This window comes from Candoia aspera, chromosome 1, assembly GCF_035149785.1.
Source record: "Candoia aspera isolate rCanAsp1 chromosome 1, rCanAsp1.hap2, whole genome shotgun sequence".
NCBI lineage: Eukaryota > Metazoa > Chordata > Lepidosauria > Squamata > Boidae > Candoia > Candoia aspera.
In genome coordinates, this window is record NC_086153.1 from 3,382,407 (window position 1) to 3,402,289 (window position 19,883).

The 19,883-nt window shown below is 48.6% G+C and overlaps 1 protein-coding gene across 1 annotated transcript in view; it reads left to right on the plus strand.

Moving 5' to 3' along the window:
• The first annotated feature begins 4,345 nt into the window (after positions 1-4,345).
• The window catches only part of NXN (nucleoredoxin), a 69,379-nt gene continuing 53,841 nt past the window's right edge, over positions 4,346-19,883 (plus strand). Inside the window, exon 1 of the mRNA XM_063295964.1 lies at positions 4,346-4,774. Within this exon, the coding sequence (XP_063152034.1) occupies positions 4,409-4,774 (366 nt within the window). The 5' untranslated portion in view covers positions 4,346-4,408. The remainder of the gene's footprint in view (positions 4,775-19,883) is intronic.

Genomic DNA, 19,883 nt, shown 5'->3' on the forward strand with positions numbered 1-19,883 from the left:
CCAGGGCATTTAAATATCTTTTCCAAGGCCTGTGTGGCTGCTCTACCAAGTGCCAACCTGCGGCATATTTCTTGACTGCTTGCTCTTTTACTGTTGACGGTTGATCCTAAAAGGCCGTCCTAAAGCCACAAACGCTGACGCACGTAACTATTTTGTTAAGGTTCCAAAATAACACAGTAAAACTGGCCACCGGGTTGCTAACGTCAGGACCTGCGTCTGCCAAGAGAAACCAGATATTCAGTTTCTAACCCCGTAAAACCTCTCAGTCTCCTGGCCCAAGGTTTTCTCTTGGCGCCGCTGAAAAGTGTTGTAAATGTTCCAGATCACTGGCAAGAAGAATGCTGTCCCCAGACCTTCCTGCAAGGTAGGCCAGGAGCTGCCCTCCTCAAGGAATGGAAGGTAGACGAGAGATCAAGCCCTAAAAAGGTAGACTGGAGGAAGGGGCAATGGGGGAAGGGTGACGCCCCCTTCAAAGACCTGCAGGGTCTCAGAAAAAATATAGTTAAGATCTGCCCTCTTGATCTGGAGAGCAGGAAATGGAGTTACCAGAAGGCAGATCCCAACTTCACGCAGAGAGAAAAATTAAGATTAAAAGCAATTTGGTAGTGGAACCAGTGATCTGGAGGGGGTGGCCTCCTTTTCACTGGATGTGTTCGACACAGCCTGGACGGCCACTGGTCAGGGATGCTTCCGGATAGTAGTTAAGGCACCAGGCTAGAAGCCGGGAGACTGTGAGTTCTAGTCCTGCCTTAGGCACAAAGCTAGCCGGGTGACCTTGGGCCAGCCACTCTCTCTCAGCCCCAGGAAGGAGGCAATGGCAAACCACTTCTGAAAAACCTCGCCAAGAGAACTGCAGGGACTGGTCCAGGCAGTGGCCAGGAGTCATCACGGACTCAAAGGAACAAAATGAAAACTGAGCAGGGGTTGGGCTTGATGACCTCAAGGACGCCTTCCAATGCTAGGATTCTACAGTTCGAAATGGCAGATCCTACTCACACCCCAAAGAAGAACACTGAGCCCTGGGTCAAAGCAGCCCCTCTTGTTAGCCCTCACCAAGCCAGGGACGAGTTTCTTCCCCTGCCTTGCAAGATTTCTCACGAGGACGAAGAGAACCCAGTCAAAAAGGGGCAGTAGAGTTACCCAGTGGTCCCCTTTCCCAAAGTACCGATGTCTCCCTGGTGCAAAAGGAGCCAACGACTACCAGATGGGAGCGACAAGGAAGATCAGCCCTGAGCTCCCCGTAGGAAGGCGAGGCTGTGGCCTTGGGTCTTTTCAAAATGCAGGGCTCCTTGGACGCCACGAGGTGGCATCTGAACCTCACCGCTTCTGCAGTGCCCCATCCCTTTTCACAAGAATGTTGGGAAGTCACCCGTTTTCCCCAGGTTTGGGGGCCTCGGCAGGGCTTGTCCTTATGAGTACTCCACTCAGCCATTTCAGCTTTTGGGGGAAGTCTTCTGTCCCCCGAGAAGGTAAACTGTGTGGTCGTGCGCCACTCCTTTGCCAAGCCAAGCCAAGCCTGGGTTGTCTCGCCAGAAGGTGGCCTTTATAAACTTAAAACACAAAATACACTTTAGCTCAATCACCTCCAGAAAAGCCTGAAATTGACCAATCACTACAGCAGTTTCTCAACCTTGGCAACTGAAAGATGGGTAGACTTCAACTCCCAGAATTCCCCAGCCAGCACTGGCTGGGGAATTCTGGGAATTGAAGTCTACCCATCTTCCATTTGCCAAGGCTGAGAAACACTGGATTTCAGTGACCATATACCATACGTCCATTATTATAAAGGACAGCCCTATATTTCAGAAAGCCATCTTTTAGATTCCCTTATTTATTTCCTTGGGTTCGCCCTTGAATTTTCCTTTGTGAAGCAAAGTTATAAACATAGAAAATTACTATTTTTTTAATCCTTGTGAACCTCTTTCAGATTTGCCCCTTGTTAAAGTTTGTCCTTTTATTTTTTTCCAAGGAAATATGGTCATGGTACCAATGACTGAAGGGTGGAATGGGGGTGGGGTGTCCATTCGTGAAATGAGGGGGTTTGCCCATGCCTTCTTCCGTTTCTTTTTCAAGTTTTCCCCGTTTAATCCACTCCGGGTGGTCTCCTCTCCGAGCGCTAACCAGGGCTAGCTGCTTTTAGCTCTTCAAACTTGGGGTCAGTCACACCGATCAGCACACACACCGCACTTGATCCCAGCACTACGTGCTTACTTGATTCGCCTTTGGTGTTCAGCAAATATTTCAACCAGCCAACATTGATTCAAATGCATACAATTAAAAAGGACAATTAAAAGAAAAAACAGCAGAATGAAACCAGGAATGAATAAACCCAACATTTAGCACAGCTGGGGAAGAAGAGGAAGTGGAAGGTCCGTCCCCCCGCCATCTTGTCTCTGCCCTGATTACATTCCGGTTCCGGTTAGCAAAACTCAAGCTGCGTTTGTGCTTCCCTTACAAACCAGAATAGCAAACCAAGGATTATCCTTTATGAATTCTGGCTTATAGGAAACAACCCAGTGTCCTCCAGTTTCAAGAGAACAGAAAGCATCCGGTTGCTAGTTAGCATAACTACTTTGCAATAACAGGAAGGACAAGCTGGAACAAACAGGGCAGTAACGAGCTCAGACTGGCTGGAATCCTGGTTTGTTGTTCCTGCAATTGTAGGCATTGCAGTCCGTTTAATAATTCATTTGAAGTTTAGCCCAGGGCAAGTTAGTTTCTTCCCGTTCCTGAAAAACAGCTTAGTCTGGGATGATCTACAAGCACCAACCAAAATGGAGAAGGAAAGAAATAGATAATGGGGCCCAACCCTGTTCTTCACAAGACCTTCGGTCCCCTTTTCCACTGGGACCAGCGAAAGCAAGTCCACCCTCAGCCACAGAAAGGCGCTGGGTGTTTTCAAGCCCCCCATTCTGTCCAGCCTACCTTACAGGGTTGTTATAGCAAGGGTAAAATTAGAGGAACAGGTGTTGTGAGCTTTTGGAAGGAAAGTGGGGATGAAACCATTTTTAGATCTATAGATTGATAATAAATAGGCTACCAAAATGAATTTGAATCTACATTAAGGTTCTCATGGGAATTTGGTGCTGATAAATTCCTGCCCTGCTGATGGATCTGGGCATTGAACCTTTAACCCAAGTCAACAGGAGACCCTTGTTGCATTCACACAACATGCATATGGTATGATGGAAACTAACAGGCATATGCTAGCTTGCCATGAAGGCCTGGTTCACATAACCTGCAAGGCGATGCTGTGTTCCCAACAGACAATGATTGCATAGACAGTGATAACATAGACCAGCATTTCTCAACCTTGGCAATTTTAAAATGTGTGGACTTCCACTCCCAGAATTCCCCAGCCAGAATGTTGAGAAACACTGACATAGGCAATGATTCGTTAACTACCCAAAACAGTTTAGCCGGGTTGCACAAACCTGGCCTCGGATGGGGGATGGTCGGAGAACTGCAGAAGAGGATCGGGCTGGTGCATGGAAAAAATTCCCCTGAGTTTTGCAGACTCCCTTGTGAATTGCACTAATGGCGATGTTTAATCTCATACATAACGTGCAAGGATAATTTAACGGAAAGTTGAAAAAGGCCCTTCTTGCGAGCAGGCAGAAAAAATTAAATTCACACAATATCCTTTCAAAGCCCAATTTGGGGTGTGTATGTAGGAAGAACAAAGGTGGCTTCCTCAGTGTTAACTTTATTTTGGCGAAGTAGCTGGAGCCAGATGTTTCCAGCATGAGCATCCAGATTAAGCAGAAAGTCCTAACTGCAAACAGCACGGTTTGCAGCACCTTCCTAGCCTCTAAGCAAAAACGTGTCCTCCAGCTGGGTTGGATTTTAACTCCCATCATCCTCAGCCAGGCCAGGCCAAGGAGGAACGCCTGCGATTTGCTGGGGCCCCACCAACCCATCATCATCCTCGTGCATAACATTAGCCTGGCCCTTTGTGCATGCTCAGGAGCAAGCCGCGTCGCGCCAGCTTGCGGAATGCACCCTTGGCCTCCCCACCAACGCAAGGCCCTCAGCCCCTGACTCGGGGGCCCACCCTTTCCCGAAGGGGCCCACCCTTCCCTCGCCCCGCCCAGGGACCCCCCCCAAAGCCCACGCGGGCGGCCGCGTCCACGCGACCCGCCCGGCGCCAGCGCGGCTCGCCCTCCTCGGCAGCCCCGCGCCGGCTTGCGCGACCCGCAGAGCGCTTCGGCGGGCGCCGCTCCGGCCGGCCAGCTCGGCGGGCGCGGCGTCTGCGCGCTGGCCGCGGGGGCGGACCGAGGCCGGGGGCGGCGAGCCACGCGGGGCACTCGGGCCGGCAGCGCCCGCTGGCGGCGGCGGCGGCGGCTGGCTGGCTGGCTGGCTGGCGCGGCGGCGGCGGCGGCGGCGGCGGGGCGCTCCTCGGCCGGGCATGGCTTCGTCGCCGGGCGCTGCGGCGCTGGCCGAGCTGCTGGGCGAGGCGCTGGCGGCGCCCGACGGCTCGGCGGTGCCCACGGCGGCGCTGCCCGCGCGGGGCGTCTCGCTGGTCGGGCTCTACTTCGGCTACTGCGGCGGGGGGCCCGGCGCCCAGGTGGCCGCCAGCCTGGCCGCCTTCTACGCGCGCTTCCAGCCGCGGCCGGCGCCGGAGCCGGAGCCGGAGGGCGCCGCGGGCACCGGGGCCGCGCCGCAGCGCCTGGAGATCGTCTTCGTCTCGGCCGAGCAGGAGCAGCCGCGCTGGCAGGAGGCGACGCGGGCCATGCCCTGGCTGGCGCTGCCCTTCGCCGACAAGCGCCGGAAGGTGAGGCGGGGGCGCCGGCCTGGGAGCCCCCTCCCCTCCCCTCCCCTCCCCTCCCCTCCCTCGAGGAGCGCAGAGAACCGCCGAAGGGGGGTCCCGGCCGGGCCCCCCTCGCGGCCAGGCCGTTTGCGGGGCCAGGGATGCCCCGAGGGCGAGCGCCGCTCTTTGCAAACCGGGGAGGGGGCGGCGGAATCGCTCCGAGTTAACTGCGCACTGTATGGAGGGGGGGCCGTCCGGGGGGTGCCTGAAATCACAGCAGGGGGAGGCTGCAGTCCGGTCCCCCCTCCCCCTTTCCCGGCCGCGCGCCCCACAGAATTCCGGGTCGGCGTGACCCGCTTCGGCCGGCCCGTTCGCTGGACCGGATTCAACGGAGCGTTCGCGGACCGTTTCTTGCCCCTCTTAAAAAATGGGGCATCCCGTTGGCAGGCTTCATTTGCGAAGCGCTTGCGGGGGGGGGGCGGCTGCAGATTTTAAAAATTCAGCTTGGTGGGCAACATTTTGGGGGGTTTTTGGAAGACAGATAGATAGATAGAGGCAAACGACCGGCAAATGTTGTCTGTCTGTCTGTCGGTCAGTCAGTCATTTCCCAGTTATTTGCCTAAATCGGCAGGCTTAAAATTGGTGATTTCAGACCTGCCCCAATTTTGGAAAAGGAGACCCTTTAAAAGAGAGTTTAAAAGTGGTTCCCTTTTCTGCCTTCAGCTCAGGAAAGGATTCTTAGGGGATCTGCAAGTATTTACATCACCATTTCTTCTGATTCCAAATTAGTCCATCCAGATTAAATGGCATCTGGGTTTTACTAAAACTGGTTAGAACAGCTGAGGTTGAGCCTTGCAAAGAATCAAACACACTGATTCTCTACCCCCCCCCCTATTTTTTCATCTGGGTTCCATTATTTTCCATGATCTTCCTTAGCCATCTTTTGCCTTAGGGGGTGACCCAGTGTTTGACCCCCCCCCACTTTCTCCGATCAGGTGCTTGCCACTGGATTCTAATGCCCATAGTTCGTAGCCATTAAGGGTGGGGTGGTAGATCCCATTGTCCAGCAATATAGCTGGGAAAAGCTGCATTTTCACCCATTCAGAATTCCTAGTCTTGCTGAATTCTACCCGGAATGGGTGGATTGAAGATAGGACAAAAAAACAAAACCCCTTTAATTTTCCATTATTTTCTGCATGTCAATCAGAAGGAAATGAGTAATTTTTTAGCATTAAGATTGCATGGATCACAGCCCTCTTTATCCCCTGCGTTGGGTGAGGTGTGTTGATACTCTGATCTTAAAAGTGGGGAGTGCACACCTTTTGCGTGAGCTTGAATAAAACTAAATATGCTACGGAATAAGATATATACAGAACTAATATGCTTATCTTGTCTTTTTGCTGGGTGGATAGCAGTGCAAATAAGACCTCAAAACTACTAAAAGCCTAAAAGAAGAAAGAAAAAGAAAGAGTAAGACACAAGTATTTATTTTTATTTTGTTTTTAGCCATGTTTAGGCCGTTCTTCATCGAAAGGCATCCCAAGGGGAATATACCACACCAACATTTAACCCAGTTAGATGGGCTATCTACGTAACCAACTTTAAGGGGTCGGGGCCACCCAGCTACACTTTTGGAGAAAGAGGTTCGCTTCGGTTTTAAGCACACCGGGGTTAGTCCAGAAACGCCTTGAGCACGTGGATTACGATTCTTTTACAGATTCTTTTCAGACCACGTCTTACTAGCTCTCTAAGTCAGCTAAGAGAAAGCCTGTGGGGGAAATGTAACTGTGTTCGGTTTGGACGTGATTGTGAGGGGGTGGCACCTCTGGGTAGAATTAAACCTGTGCGTGTGACTTCCACCCCTTTCTTTGATTGGGCACGATCCTTCTGATTTCTGCTTTCGGTGAGGTGGAACAAGGAAAGGGCCCGCTGTGAGGTCTGGAAGCTTGCCAGTACCAGCGACTCCCCTTTAACGTAAGGAGGCCTGCTCTGGAATAGGCATGCCCCAGCTTGTGTCACAGGTTTTTGTTGCGCTGGAAAAGAAATGGGTTAAAATAGCTGTGGCAGCGGTCCCTCGCTATCATAAATATGTCAAAAATCCGTGGGGAGCTGAAGAGGCACGTCTGGCGGTATTGCGTAACTGTACCTGGATTTTCCTGGGGTTTAGGGGACGGGCCGAAAACAAAGTTATTTGCTACCTGTTGGTTTAATCCCACGGAGGTACAGAAAGGTGTTTTGCACGAGTAGCTGTGGTGCAGCTCAGAAACGAGCTAAGCAGAGTTGAGCCACTGGTGAACCAGCCTGATTTTTCTTCCAAAACACGACCTCTCTCCTCCCTTTTTTTTTTTCATCTCCTTTGTTGCTGATTTAATGCAAGGGGAGGGAGTGTGGAAAAGTCTCCAGGGCGTGCTTTTGCAAGAGAAGCTTAGCTTCCCAACCCTCCTCCCTTGTTGCTTGGGTCTTGTTGGACGGGTCTGTTGCCGCATGTCCTATCAAATCGCTGTGGCATATACATTTGATAAGTTATTTTTAGTCGTATTTTGATTGGAGAGGTAGGTATCCAGTTCTCGTGGAGCATGGTAAAGAACAACGGTGACAAATATGCTCCGAGGTTGGATGGATGATAGGTATTATGTGGAGTGAATCCATTGCTCAGTCGGATGTGCCGGCCTTATCATGCTCGAGAATGCTGCTCACGGATGGCCGCAGAATCGTAGCATCCCCAGAGATGCAGAAAGACGCCTGTTTAAAATGCTGGAGTCAAACCAGTGGTTTGATTTCCTAACTTGCTACAAGTGAGTTCCCCTTGGCCCAAAGCATTTGCTGGAGGAGATGGAGAGTTAAACCTGGTGCCCTGGGTTTGCTTCTGGTTAAGATTAGATAAAATTCTGCCCCGTCAAACAGGATCCGCTGATCCTCTTTTCCCAATAACAAAATGCAGCAGGGTTACCAATTTTCCAGGAAAGTGCCTGCTGTGTCCCTGCAGGTCACATCCTTCCTTTTGGGAGACAGATCATGTAGTTATTTGCACAAAAACCTAAAAATAAACTTTTCCCCCCTGTGCCTGGAGAAGTTTTTCTAGGCACAAGCAATAACTTCGTAGACTTTTCCTATTTGCTTCTAAAATGTGATGGGTTTTTTCCCCCCTCTGCTGTCAGTTTTGGAAGTCTTCAGGCATTCGCATTTGCTGGAGGAAACCAGGTATTTTAGCCATTGAATCATATCGACGGAAGCTCTCCTAGAGGTCATCCAGCCCACCCCGCCACCCCCAGGACAGGAATCCAGATTAAAGCATGATCCAGCAAAGGGCAGCTTGCCACCTCTTTAAGAAATTCGGTCCACTGTTTAAACAGCTGTTGCATTTGGAGTTTTTTTTTCTTTTCCAACGTTCAAGTTCTTCCAATGCCGTGGTAAATTGGCAGTACAAGAAACAGCCAATTCCTTGGTGGTGACAGAAGATGGCAAGAATAAACCCGTTAGTCTTTTGGGGGTCGCACATCCCTTGGTTTGCCTTTGATCCCCTAGACAAACACGACTGCCTACTTGTCTGTGGCCGGTTCCTGTTTCTTTGACATATCACTTTGATTAAAGATTTTTAAGAAGGAAGATAAAAACTAATGCAAAGTAATAGAAAAGAAAGAAAAAATGATGCAGAGACGGGGCTTCCGATCTTCTTTACAGCAGTTATAAGTACAATCATAAATTTTCCTCTGACTCTATGGTTACAACTTAACTATCTTTTTTCTATAATCTATCCTGTCTAATCATCAAAGCCATAAATCCTGAGTTCATTTTTTCCTCTTTTATGCAAAAAGTCCGTAAGGGGTTTCCAGTCAGCAATCAACATAGATAGTGTCTTTTCTCTGATCAAAGAAGTCTGTTTAGCCATCTCAGCAAGTTGTTATCTTCACCATCCATTCCTCCATGGCGGGTACTGCCGAATCTTTACATCTTTGTGCATACAATAATCTCACTGCAGTTAGAGTGTACAAAAACAAAATTCTATGACTTTTTTTCCAACTGTTTGCCCATCAATCCCAAAAGAAAAACCTCAGGTCTCAATTGTATATTCATTTTTAAAATCCTCTGAATCAGTGTCTGTATCTGAATTCAGAATTTTCTGGCTTTTTTACACGTCCACCAAGCCTGATAAAATGTCCCTTCCTGTTGCTCACATTTCCAACATAAATTTGAAGTGCCTTTATATATTCTAGAGTCAGTTTCTCTGGTGACATATACCGGTACATCATTTTATAAAAGCTCTAAGATTAAAATATAGTGTGAATTTCAATCCTTTCAACCACATATTTTCCCATTGTTCCATCTGTATATTATAACCAAAATTTTTAGCCCACTTTATCATACCTTCTTTCACTTGTTCTTCTTTTGTTTCAAATTTCAGTAAATGTTTATGAGTTTTAGCAATTACATGTTCGTCATTTGTGCACAATTGTGTTTCAGACTCAGTCTTACAATGTTCAAAACCATAAATTCTTTTAATTTTTTTCAATAAATTGTAAATAAGAGAACCCTTGACAACTATATCCTTCTGCCACCAGTTCTTCTCTTGATTTTATTTTGTATTCCCCTTGGCAAAATTCTAGTGTCTCGTGATAAGCTGGCCATTTGTGTTTGCCTATTATTGCTCGTCTATAAAATGCTTCTTGTGCTGAAAGCCACAAAGGTGTTTTCGGGCACAAACTGAATTTGTATATATTCCATATTCTAAATATGGCACTTGTAACATAATGATTTTCAAAATCCACATTGACCTTGACTTTGTCATACCACCAATACCCATGCCACCCAAATCTCAGGTCATGTCCTTTTAACTCTAAAAGCCTTCTATTTCTAAGCATCACCCACTCGTGCATCCAGACCAAACAGCAAGCTGCAAAATACAATTTCAAATCTGGTAGACCCAGTCCTCCTCTTCCCTTTGCATCTTGTAATACCTTATATTTAACTTGTGTATTTTTTCCCCTGCCACACAATTTTAGAGATATCCTTCTGCCATTGTTTAAACAGTGCATCGGTTGTCAAAACAGGTATTGTCTGAAACAAAAAAACCATTCCAGGCAAGACGTTCATTTTCATCACAGAAGTTCGCCCCAGCAATGACAGCTGTAGTGTCTCCCATTTTAACATGTCTTTTAAAACTTCATTCCATTTCTTAATATGGTTGTTTTGAAATAACACGCGGTTCACGTTTGTCGTAGTGATACCCAGATATTTTACCTTCTTCTCAACCTCGAAACCCGTTTTATTCATCAATTCTGTTTGATCTTCTGCTTTCATATTTTTTGTTAACATCTCTGTCTTCTGTTTATTAATCTTGAAACCTGCTAATGCACCATTCTTTTAATTTGCTCGTTAATATTTCAATTCCCTTTAAAGGATCTTCACATGCGGTTTCTTTTTCAAGGATGTCCAGGCTGAGAAAAAGTTGGGGCTGGTTGTTTTGATTTTTGACCCCCCCAAATCAAGATGGCATCGGGGCAGCCTGGATGCACCGGCTGGGCGCACTGGTTCGCCGTGCAAAATCGGACTGGAACGTCACTCGAAGGGCTGGCTGCGGAGAAAATTTGCACAATGTTCAAGCAAATGCTTGAACATTGCAAGGGTGGCCAAGGGACGTTTTCCGGATTAAACGGGAAGATAATCTGCTGTGAAAACCATCAAGTGTCTGCGTGGGGGACCCCCGCTGGTTTCCTTTTTTCCTTTCGGGGGTATGCTTGCCCTTGAACGTTGGGGCAAAAGCCAGGGATTTCCACATGGAATGACAAGAGTGGTTTGGCACAATTGTTTAGCGCGCCATGGGACATAAAAATTCTCGCCCATCTGAACAGAGAACTCGCCACCCGTGGCGTCCAGCAGGGTCTCAACTTTGCCCTCCTCCCCAAACTTTCGCGGGAACAGGCGTAGGCTGGCGCGGAGGCGTTTGAAATAGCCCGGCTGCGTTTCTTGCAGACAGGCTTGTCTCCCCACCCAAGGCTGAGATCTGGATAAAAGAAGGCGCCGCTAAATGTCCTACAACAGAAGTTGGGTTTTGGAAGGCGGCGACTGGCTAGTGACGGTGATGTCTCGGAGGCGCCCTCCACCCCTGGGCTTGGAGCCGCGTTGCTGCCCCTGTTTAGAAATCGTTTCTGCTTCTTTAACCAAGAAGGAAAGGGTGAATCGCAGTCTGTACAGAGGGGGCTCGATTCAATGAAGCTGCACGGCCTTTGGGGGGCACGTGGAAATTGTTAGAAGGAGAGCAAGCTAACGGGGGGGGGGATAAAGGCGCGCCAGCAGCTGCTTTATCTTCCTTGCGACTGTCATCGTGAAGATGCATGGCTTGTCCGCTGATGTTGGCCTTGGCTTGCCCTGTGCGATCTTGAGCTGGTAATGTGGGTTTGTTTGTGGGTTGCCGCATCTGTGAATCTGGTTCCTTTGGAAGAGCGGAACGTGGGCCTCCTTGCCTTGATTTTCCGAGTTGGAGACCCTGGCTGTCTTGGCTCAAGAACTGGGATTCAGTGGTTGCAGATTAAGACCGTTCTCCAGTCTGCTTCCCCCCCCCTGCCCAGGTGTATTGGACTACCCTGATGGGGATGATGGGAGATGTAGTCCGGCACGTGCCAAAGGTTAGGGCTGAAAAGATCTGGGGCCTGAGTATGTAAGACACCCCTCCTCTCCCAGATAGATCTACGAACCTGCATCATATTGTGTTCTTATTTATCGTAAATTTGTCTGTGTCAGCTTATTTCCACCTTGTCAATCAAGCAGTACCTCGACAAATAAACCAGTGCGTCAATAAACAGATTTTGGGGATCGGCTTTCCAGCGTACGCTGCCTAGAAGCGGCAATTCTAGGAAAGACGCTGGCTCAGGGAAGCTGAGATTCAGAAATGGCAAATGTTTGCGTTTTACTCCCCTGCTTCTCTCTTTGTTTCCGTATTATTGATTAGCACAATTTATAGGCTGCTCCATTTCCAGACACTCTTGAGTGGCTTATGAGTATCAACATAAGTAGGGGAAAGAAAACAGAAATTGGTGGCAATTTGAGTTTTATGGCTCTCTGAAAATGTAATGAGGAGGTATGAGGGGGGGCCTTACACTCTTGTCCCTGGGTTTTCACACTCATTCCCGGGGGTGTATCTTAATTCCTCCCCCCACCGAGCCTTGATTTGGATCTCACCGGCTCTCTTAAATGAAAATTCAGAAATAATGGAGGCTGCATTCATTCAGTGGGTGTAATATGTTGGTGGGGCTGGCCAGAAGCTTAGTCCCGCTTCTTCATTTCCAACCAAAGGCATGCGTGACCGTGCAAATCTGTGCTCCGAGGAACTTGCAATCTAAAATTGTGCCACCGAGGAAACAGTGGAGAAAAGGGAGTTAAACAACGAGGCAGAGGCAGGGAAGGAGTCTTTAGGATGCAGGAAAAACAGGGCGTTGCGCAGAAAGGGTCTAGATCGAAAGGTTCCCTGCATGATTAAGTTTTCTTGCAGTCTGGCAAAGAAAGGGAGAGACAGGTGGAAAGATGGCTTTTATGGGTAGACAGCGGTGGAATTTTCTGCTGTTATTTGCCTCGAGTGGTTAGGCATTCTGGAGAGCGTTGCTTCCTAAGCAAGGGAGCATACGTGCCGATAAATGAATAGATACAGGTAGTCCTCACTTAACGGCCATTTGTTTAGTGATGGTTTGACGATGGTGTTGAAAAAAATGACTTACGACCGGTCCTCACACTTACGACCATCGCAGAGTCCCCGTGGTCATGTGATCACAATTTGGGCGCTCGGCGGCTGGTTCACATTTATGACCATTGCAGCTTCCTGTGCTCATGTGATCACCGTTTTTGACCTTCCTGGTTGGCCTCTGGCAAGCAAAATTAACAGGGGATTGCATGATTCACTTAACAACCATGTGGCCCGCTTAACGACCATGGTGATTTACTTAATGACCACCGCAAAAAGTCATAAAACCGGGTCAGATTTGCTCAATGACTGCTTCGCTTAGCAACCAAAATTCTGGTCCCAATTGTGGCCGTTTAGCAAGGACTACCTGTAAAGGCATGATAAATAAATATAGTTTCCTGCACACAGAGACTTTGTTTAACATTGATAGCCGATGCCCTTGGGTGGACCCTGGATTTGGTGTTTCTCAAAGCCATCCAATTTGCTGGCTATATGTGCTTTTCCCCAAGTTGGTGCTTTCCTGGGTGTTGGAAGTACAACCCCCGTCACCCCACAGCTTCAAGAAATGGGAAATGTAGTTCCAATATAGGAACTGGGCACTATTTGTTAATCTCAGCTGCAAGGGCTGCTTCGTGTTCTTAACGCCCTTTGCATCTCTGCCCATTTACTTTTTCGAAAGAAGTCCTCCTCCTGAATTGTGGAAAGGCTGTGTAGTTTTAGTAGCTTCCTTTTTGGACCATACTGAAAATTGCATGCGGCACGTAGTCCCTCTGAACAGCCCTCCAGTGTCCTTCGCAGGCAGAGAAGCTGTTGGATTTTGCTGTGAACGTCATATTTTGGGCCCTGTTTTCTTTCTCAGTCTGCTCAGCTACAAGAAGAAACTATATTAAAAGGAAAATACGATGTCTTTAAAAAATAGTGCTCCCAGTAAATGTGCTGTGCCTTAGATTGGATCCCTCCCTCCTCCTTCCTCCTTCCCTTCTTTATTTCTTCCTTCTCCCCCCTTCCCACTTCCTTCCTCCCTCCTTCCTTTCCTTCCTCTCTTTTCCCCTTCCCCTTCCCCCCCCTCCCTCCCTCCCTCCCTCCCTCCCCCTTCCTTCCTTCCTTCCTTCCTTCCTTCCTTCCTTCCTTCCTTCCTTCCTTCCTTCCTTCCTTCCTTCCTTCCTTCCTTCCTTCCTGCCACTCTTCTTTTTTAGCAGTAGTTGGTCTGCCGATTTCTCCGTCAGGTATTTTTCCACACTGGGCACGGAAGTGATTATACCCCGGAGTGCCTTCCTTATCCCCAGGGCAGCAGAGCCCTGCTGATGGTTCTCCTCTTGCCCTTACATTGACTGGGTCTCCTTTCGGGACAGGGCACTTGTCAGCCCAAAGCCCCACCGGGAGATCTACTGAACGCCGGAATCTGGCGCCGTAGACTCGGAGAGGGCAACTGACGCGTGAGAGCAGTGGCAGGGGTTGGCAGCTCCAAGCCTCCTCCTTCAATCTGGCCCTTCTGGAGTTCTGGGCAGCGTTCTCTGGATCGCTGTGGACGCCTCTCGGCCAGTTGCTGCCTGCCCCTTGTCGCAAGAGAAGCTGGCCATGTACGTGGTCAGGAAGTGAAGAAGCCGGTTTCTGCTCTGCAGTCCCCTCTTTGTAAGCAGCCGAAGAGATGTCAGCCTCATCTTGACCCATGGCCCTCTTGTCCACGACTGTCGTGGCTGTGAGATGAGAGGTGGTGGGGCAGCCGGGAAAGGCAGAAAAAGGGGGAACTGGCACGCGCCTGGAAGAGGAGTGGGGGGCATCTGTGGGTCTGAAACAACCACCAGCCCAGGTGGGGAGAAACCCTGGAAGAAGCCTTTCGATCCTGCAGAAAGCCCCTGCCTTAACGAACTCATTAGAAACGGGGGGGGGGAGTCCTCCCACGGTTTCCAAGATTCTCTGTTTACAGAACGCTTGCCAATTAACGCGTTGCAACTGCTAATTGCTGACGGGCTTTTACTCTGTCTCACCTGTCACCTGCCTCCTAATAACCGCCTTCACCTCTCCTGCCTCGCTCCAGATTAAATCCTGCATCCGTCTAGCCCAGGGTTTGGCTGGCTGGGGCATTCCGGGAGTTGAAGTCCACCCATCTTAAAGTGGCCACCTTTGAAAAAAAAACCCTGGGCTAGCCACTCCATTGCATCTGATGAAGTGAGATGGGTTAGTCAAAGCGCCACCAGAGTCTTCCTGATTTTTGGCAACTGAAATCTATGCCATTCTTGCATCCTTGCTTGCTTAAAGTTAACTCACGGAAGAGCTGACCAGGTGCGAGGGATTCTTGCAGGGATGTCCACGAGGGGGGGGGGCAAAAAATTCAAGATGGCAACCACTACCATGCAATCAGAGCCCCACCTCTTTTTTTTGCACATTGCAGGGCATAGTTTTGTGCAGTTTTACTTTTTTGCCCCTCTCCCTGCGGCCATCCCTGGATTCTTTGGTACACTGTTTACATCGTGTTTGCCTAGCGAGATGGGTGGCTGTATAAATTGTTTAAATAAAATAAAACCCATTCTCTTGCGTTGGCTGCACTGACGTTCCCAGTTCTGCCTTTGCCTGTGCAGCGAGTGCCGCGCAAGCCCATAATTTTGGGCTTTGATTGAAGGCTAGAGGCCAAAGTTTTGCTTTTAATACTGCAATTCCTGTGGCTCATGGGCAGCTGATCTTGGGTGCAGCTCCTCTTCGTTCCCCCTGAGCCCTTTGCAGGGAATCCTGTTGTTGCTAGCTTGGAGCTGGAATTCAAGTTGGAGCTGAACTTTTGCAGAATTTTGACTGTTCTGCAGAAATGGGCCTGCGGAGGAGCTGAGCCTCTGCAGCTGAAGAGGGAAGGCCCTTTGTCACCAACAGATGGTTGAGAGTCAGTTGGCGGAGAATATCTCCCATTTCCTCCAAGGCAGAAGATGTAGGTGACCTCGCCCTCTTTTCCCACTACAGACGGTTGCTAGGTGACTGGTGGGTGCCTAGCAACATCAGCATCCTTTTTCTCTCCCATCAAAGTGGCTGCCTCAGGTTGGGGGCCTGAACAGTGGGGGAGACCGTGGGAAGTCACCCTTAAATTAAGTTCCGCTGACACTTGTGGAACCTGGAAGGTGATGCTGGATGACCCAGGGCAGCCAGTCCAAGCCTTGCCGGCAACTTATCCAGGTGTTGCCCAGATGTTGTTCTGCTTAGCCCAGGACTGGGAGGAAAAGAGAAAAGAGAATGGGTTCATAATGACATTGGTGTGCAGGGTGAAGTTATGGTTCCCTTAATTCTAAGTAAGTCCTGCGCTTCGCTCTTGTCCCAGCCCAAGAGAGAAGCCTGTGAGTTTTATTCCTGCTCTCTGGTTATATTTTTCATTAGTCATTTGTGGCCTGCGTTGCAGACACACAGACAAATAAAATTCCCTTCTCACCCCTATGGGTGGTGTGTGTCTTCCTCAGCCTCGGGCCCAGCACCAGAGGCCTGGGAGTTTGAGGGTTCTGTGCAGGATCTGGGCTGTTCCTCGCCCTGCACTCTTCTGGACAGAGAGCTCTGATGTTGCTCCTGGGATCTGCTGGAGCCCCTCTCCCAGCTCTCCCCACTGGGACCACTTTGGCCTTCACCTTCCACATCCTCTCCAGTTCCTCCTTCAGGCCCTGGTACTTCTCCAGCTTCTTCTTCCTGATGTTGCTCTCACTTGGCACCACTACATCTATCACCACCACTGTCTTCTGGTCCTTGTCTACTACCACGATGTCTGGTCAATTGACCAGTACCTGCCTGTCCGTCTGGATCTGGACGTCCCGCAGGATCTTAGCCCTGTCATTCTCCACGACCCTCTGTGGAATCTCCCATCTGGACTTGGGAGGGTCTAGCCAATACGCTGCGCAGATGTTCCTGTACACAATGCCAGCCGCTTGGTTGTGCCGCTCAGTGCATGCTGTTCCTGCCTGCCTCTTATGCCCTGCCACTGTGTGTTGGACTGTCTCTGAGGCCCCTCTGCACAGTCTGCACCTCGGGTCCTGTCTGGTGTGGTAGACCCCTGCTTCTATGGATCTGGTGCTTATATACATACACACACCCATATATCTACATCCATCTGTTTCAAGAAAGAAACAGGTGCCTATTCACCTAGAATGATTCTCCCTTCCCTAGGTGACCACCACTGCCAACTCCTACCTTATTTTTTAAAAAGTTTATCCCACCCTCTTCCATGACACCTTCTTAAAAAGTTGAATTTTAAAGAAGCTTAATCTGCAGTGGATATAAGTAGTGTGTGTGTGTGTGTGTGTACACCTGTGTGTGTGTGTGTTTGGATCTGTTTGTTTGTTTGTTCATTCGTATTCGTTCATTTATTCGTCAATTTTCTCACACAAAGTGACGCTGGGTGGCATACAATAAAACCTATTAAAACCTACTGCAAAACCAATGAAAACCAATTTAAAAAATAAACATAGATTAAAAACAAGACCACAAATGGAGAATATTACACGTTAATACAGCCAAAACACGGGTTGTTGGAAAAACCATGTTTTAAGGACTTTTCAGAAGGCAATAAGGGTTGGGGCTGACCTCACCTCAGGGTAGCAAGTAACTAGCAAGTAAAAGCTTTGTAAATCGGCACAGGACTGCAATTTTGATCAAAAGGGTGCACGAATTGGATTCGTGCTGCTGTGTCTTTAATTTCCCCCAGTACCGAGGCCTTTAAATGCAAATATTTTCCCACCACTCGGCCCTGCAGTCTGTTTGTTAGTTTCAAGTTGTCAAAAGAGCTTTCCTGGTTTTGTTTTTAATACTGTTTGAAAGGGGTGGGGAGAAGGAAGCATCTACCCTCAAAAAGAACGCCAGTGACCTTTCTTCTCAGGAAGGGGGAAAATCTACAGATCTTTAGCAGTCATCCAGATTTCTGCAGGCCAGCTCTGGTGGCCGTGGTGATGCCACCGATTAAAATTCTTGAGCTGCCCGTCAGATTGTTCCTTTTAATTTTTTGCTACTTCCTCTGGTCTGTATGAGATTTCTGCAGCATGGAAAACAAAAAAGAAAGGAAAAAGGGTTTTTACGGAAAAAGGTCACGCAGCCTTCCCTGTCTGTTGGACTACATTTCTGATGCACTGGACTGGGGATGATGGGAGCTGTAGTTGGGGGAGGTTAGCATCCCTCTCTGTGGGTTTGCTGTTTCGAGAAGACTTAATGGTGGTGTGATTTAATTTTGGTTGAAAGGATCTTTTAAAAAAAATGAAGTCAGGTGGAGCAGAGGATCTAGCGAGCATCAGAGAAAATGGCTGAAGGAGGCCCATTGGTGCTGCTGCGTAGCCCGTTTTTGCAGGAAATGTGGAAATCTGCAACCCCATTGGCCTTTTGCAAGGCATTAAAGACTTCAATGCGTCTACAAGCATTAAGACCAGGAGGTTAAGTGAACCCTGTTGGCTGGGTTTTTGTAATTATCCTAGTGATCTGAAGGTAGTCCTCACTTAACAACAATTCGTTTAGTGATGGTTCAGACTTACAAAGGTATTGAAAAAAATGATTTATGACTGGTTCTCCCACTTACGACTGTCGCAGCGTCCCGTGGTCACCTGATCGCCATTTTCTACCTTCCCGGCCACCTTCTGGCAAGCCAAATCAATGGGCAACTGCGTGATTTGCTTAATGCCTGCAGTGATTTGCTTAATGCCCGCAGTGATTCGCTTAACGACTGCAGCAAAAAAGGTTGTAAAATAGGGTCAGATTTGCTTAATAACCACTTCACTTAGCACCTGAAATTCCGGTCCCAATTGTGGTCATTATGGGAAGACTACCTGTATAGTTTTTCTACCCCAGGCAGGTGATGTATTGCAATTTCTAGCTATGCTGGCTGGGGAATTCTGGGGGTTGAAGTTCACACTTCTTAAAGTTGCCAAGGTTGAGAAACACTGGTTTAGATAGATAGATAGACCCGTTTCAGGAGGAGATCCTTCTGCTTTAGATACAGGTAGTCCTCACTTAACGACTACAACTGAGACCAGAATTTTGGTTGCTAAGTGGTCATTAAGTGAATCCGACTCAACTTTACGACCTTTTTGCAGCGACCGTTAAGCGAACCACATGATTGTTAAGTGAATCGTGTGGTTACCCATTTATTTTGCTTGCCAGAAGCCAGTTGGGAAGGTCAAAAATAGTGATGCTGTGAGCATGGGACGCTGCGACAGTCATAAATGTGAACTGGTTGCCAAGTGCTCAAATAGTGATCACATGACCGCAGGGACTCTGCGATGGTCATAAGTGTGAGGACCAGATACAAGTCGCTTTTTCAGCACCGTTGTAAGTCTGAACCATCACTAAACAAATGGTCATTAAGCGAGGCCTGTATACTGGATCAACTGAATCATTTGAGGTGCAACCAAATGACCTATAAAGCAAGAGGGTGCCCATTGTCTCTCTTTGTGAGTGCGGTTCTGGGCTGGCAGCCTTCCCACTGAGGGGTCATCTGGCACCAGCAGCCTCCTTACGCCTGCTTAGTGATCCTAAAGGAACCCTTCATGGGCGAGGTTAAATTTAAATTTAGGAAATGCAGGCTTAGAAGGGGAGTGGGGCACTTTTGCTTGAATAAATTCTTCTGAGTTTTAACAGTTGAGGGAGGGAGATTTGAGCAAAACATTCTTCTGCAGTGCATCTGTTATTTTTTTTAAGGGTTTCCTCCTCTTCTGTCACCCCAGTTTCCAGGAAGATTATTGGTGGAGGGCTTAAAAAAGAAGGTTTCTATATACATTCACATCTGGCTGAAACCTGGCCATTCCAGATGTGGTTACTTCTGTCAAGTATAAAAGAAATTTTTCCCCCAGAAACTTAAAGGGGCTTTTTTGTGGCAAAGTTAGGACTTGAAGGATAAAGCAATATGTGTCTGATCATTTCTCCCTTTGTAAACCCACCAGTGTGGGGTTTTCCCTTTCTTGGTGGGGAGATCCTAGTGTTGGAAGGGACGGTAGAGGTCATCTAGCCCAACCCCCTCCTCAGCGCACATCTCTGCAGATGACCAACTTCCGATTGAAGAGCTTCAGCAAAGGAGGGCTCACTACATCATGTGGCAGCCTGTGCCACTGTTCCATAGCACATATGGTCAGGAAGCTCCTCCAGATGTCGAGCTTGAACCTCCTCCTTGGTAGTTTCAACCCCTGGTCCTGGTCCTGCCCTGTGGGGCAATAGCCAGTAAGTCCACACCTTCGTCTGTGTGACAGTCTTAAAGAGTGTAAGATGATGTTCCTTTGGTAATGCGAATATTCTGTGCATTTAAGGTCCAGAAGACATGTGGTCTTTGAATGAGGCCACCAAGTCCCATCTCAGATCAGTCATTGGGGTAACCTCCTGCCAAACCAACATCCTTCAGATAGCTCTGACCACAGCTCCCATCATCTCCTACCAACATAGGTTTCCCTGGGTGGGGATGATGGGAGTGGTTGTCAAGTAAATCCAAAGAGTGTGCCGAAAACTCTGTCCCTGCCTGGTGCC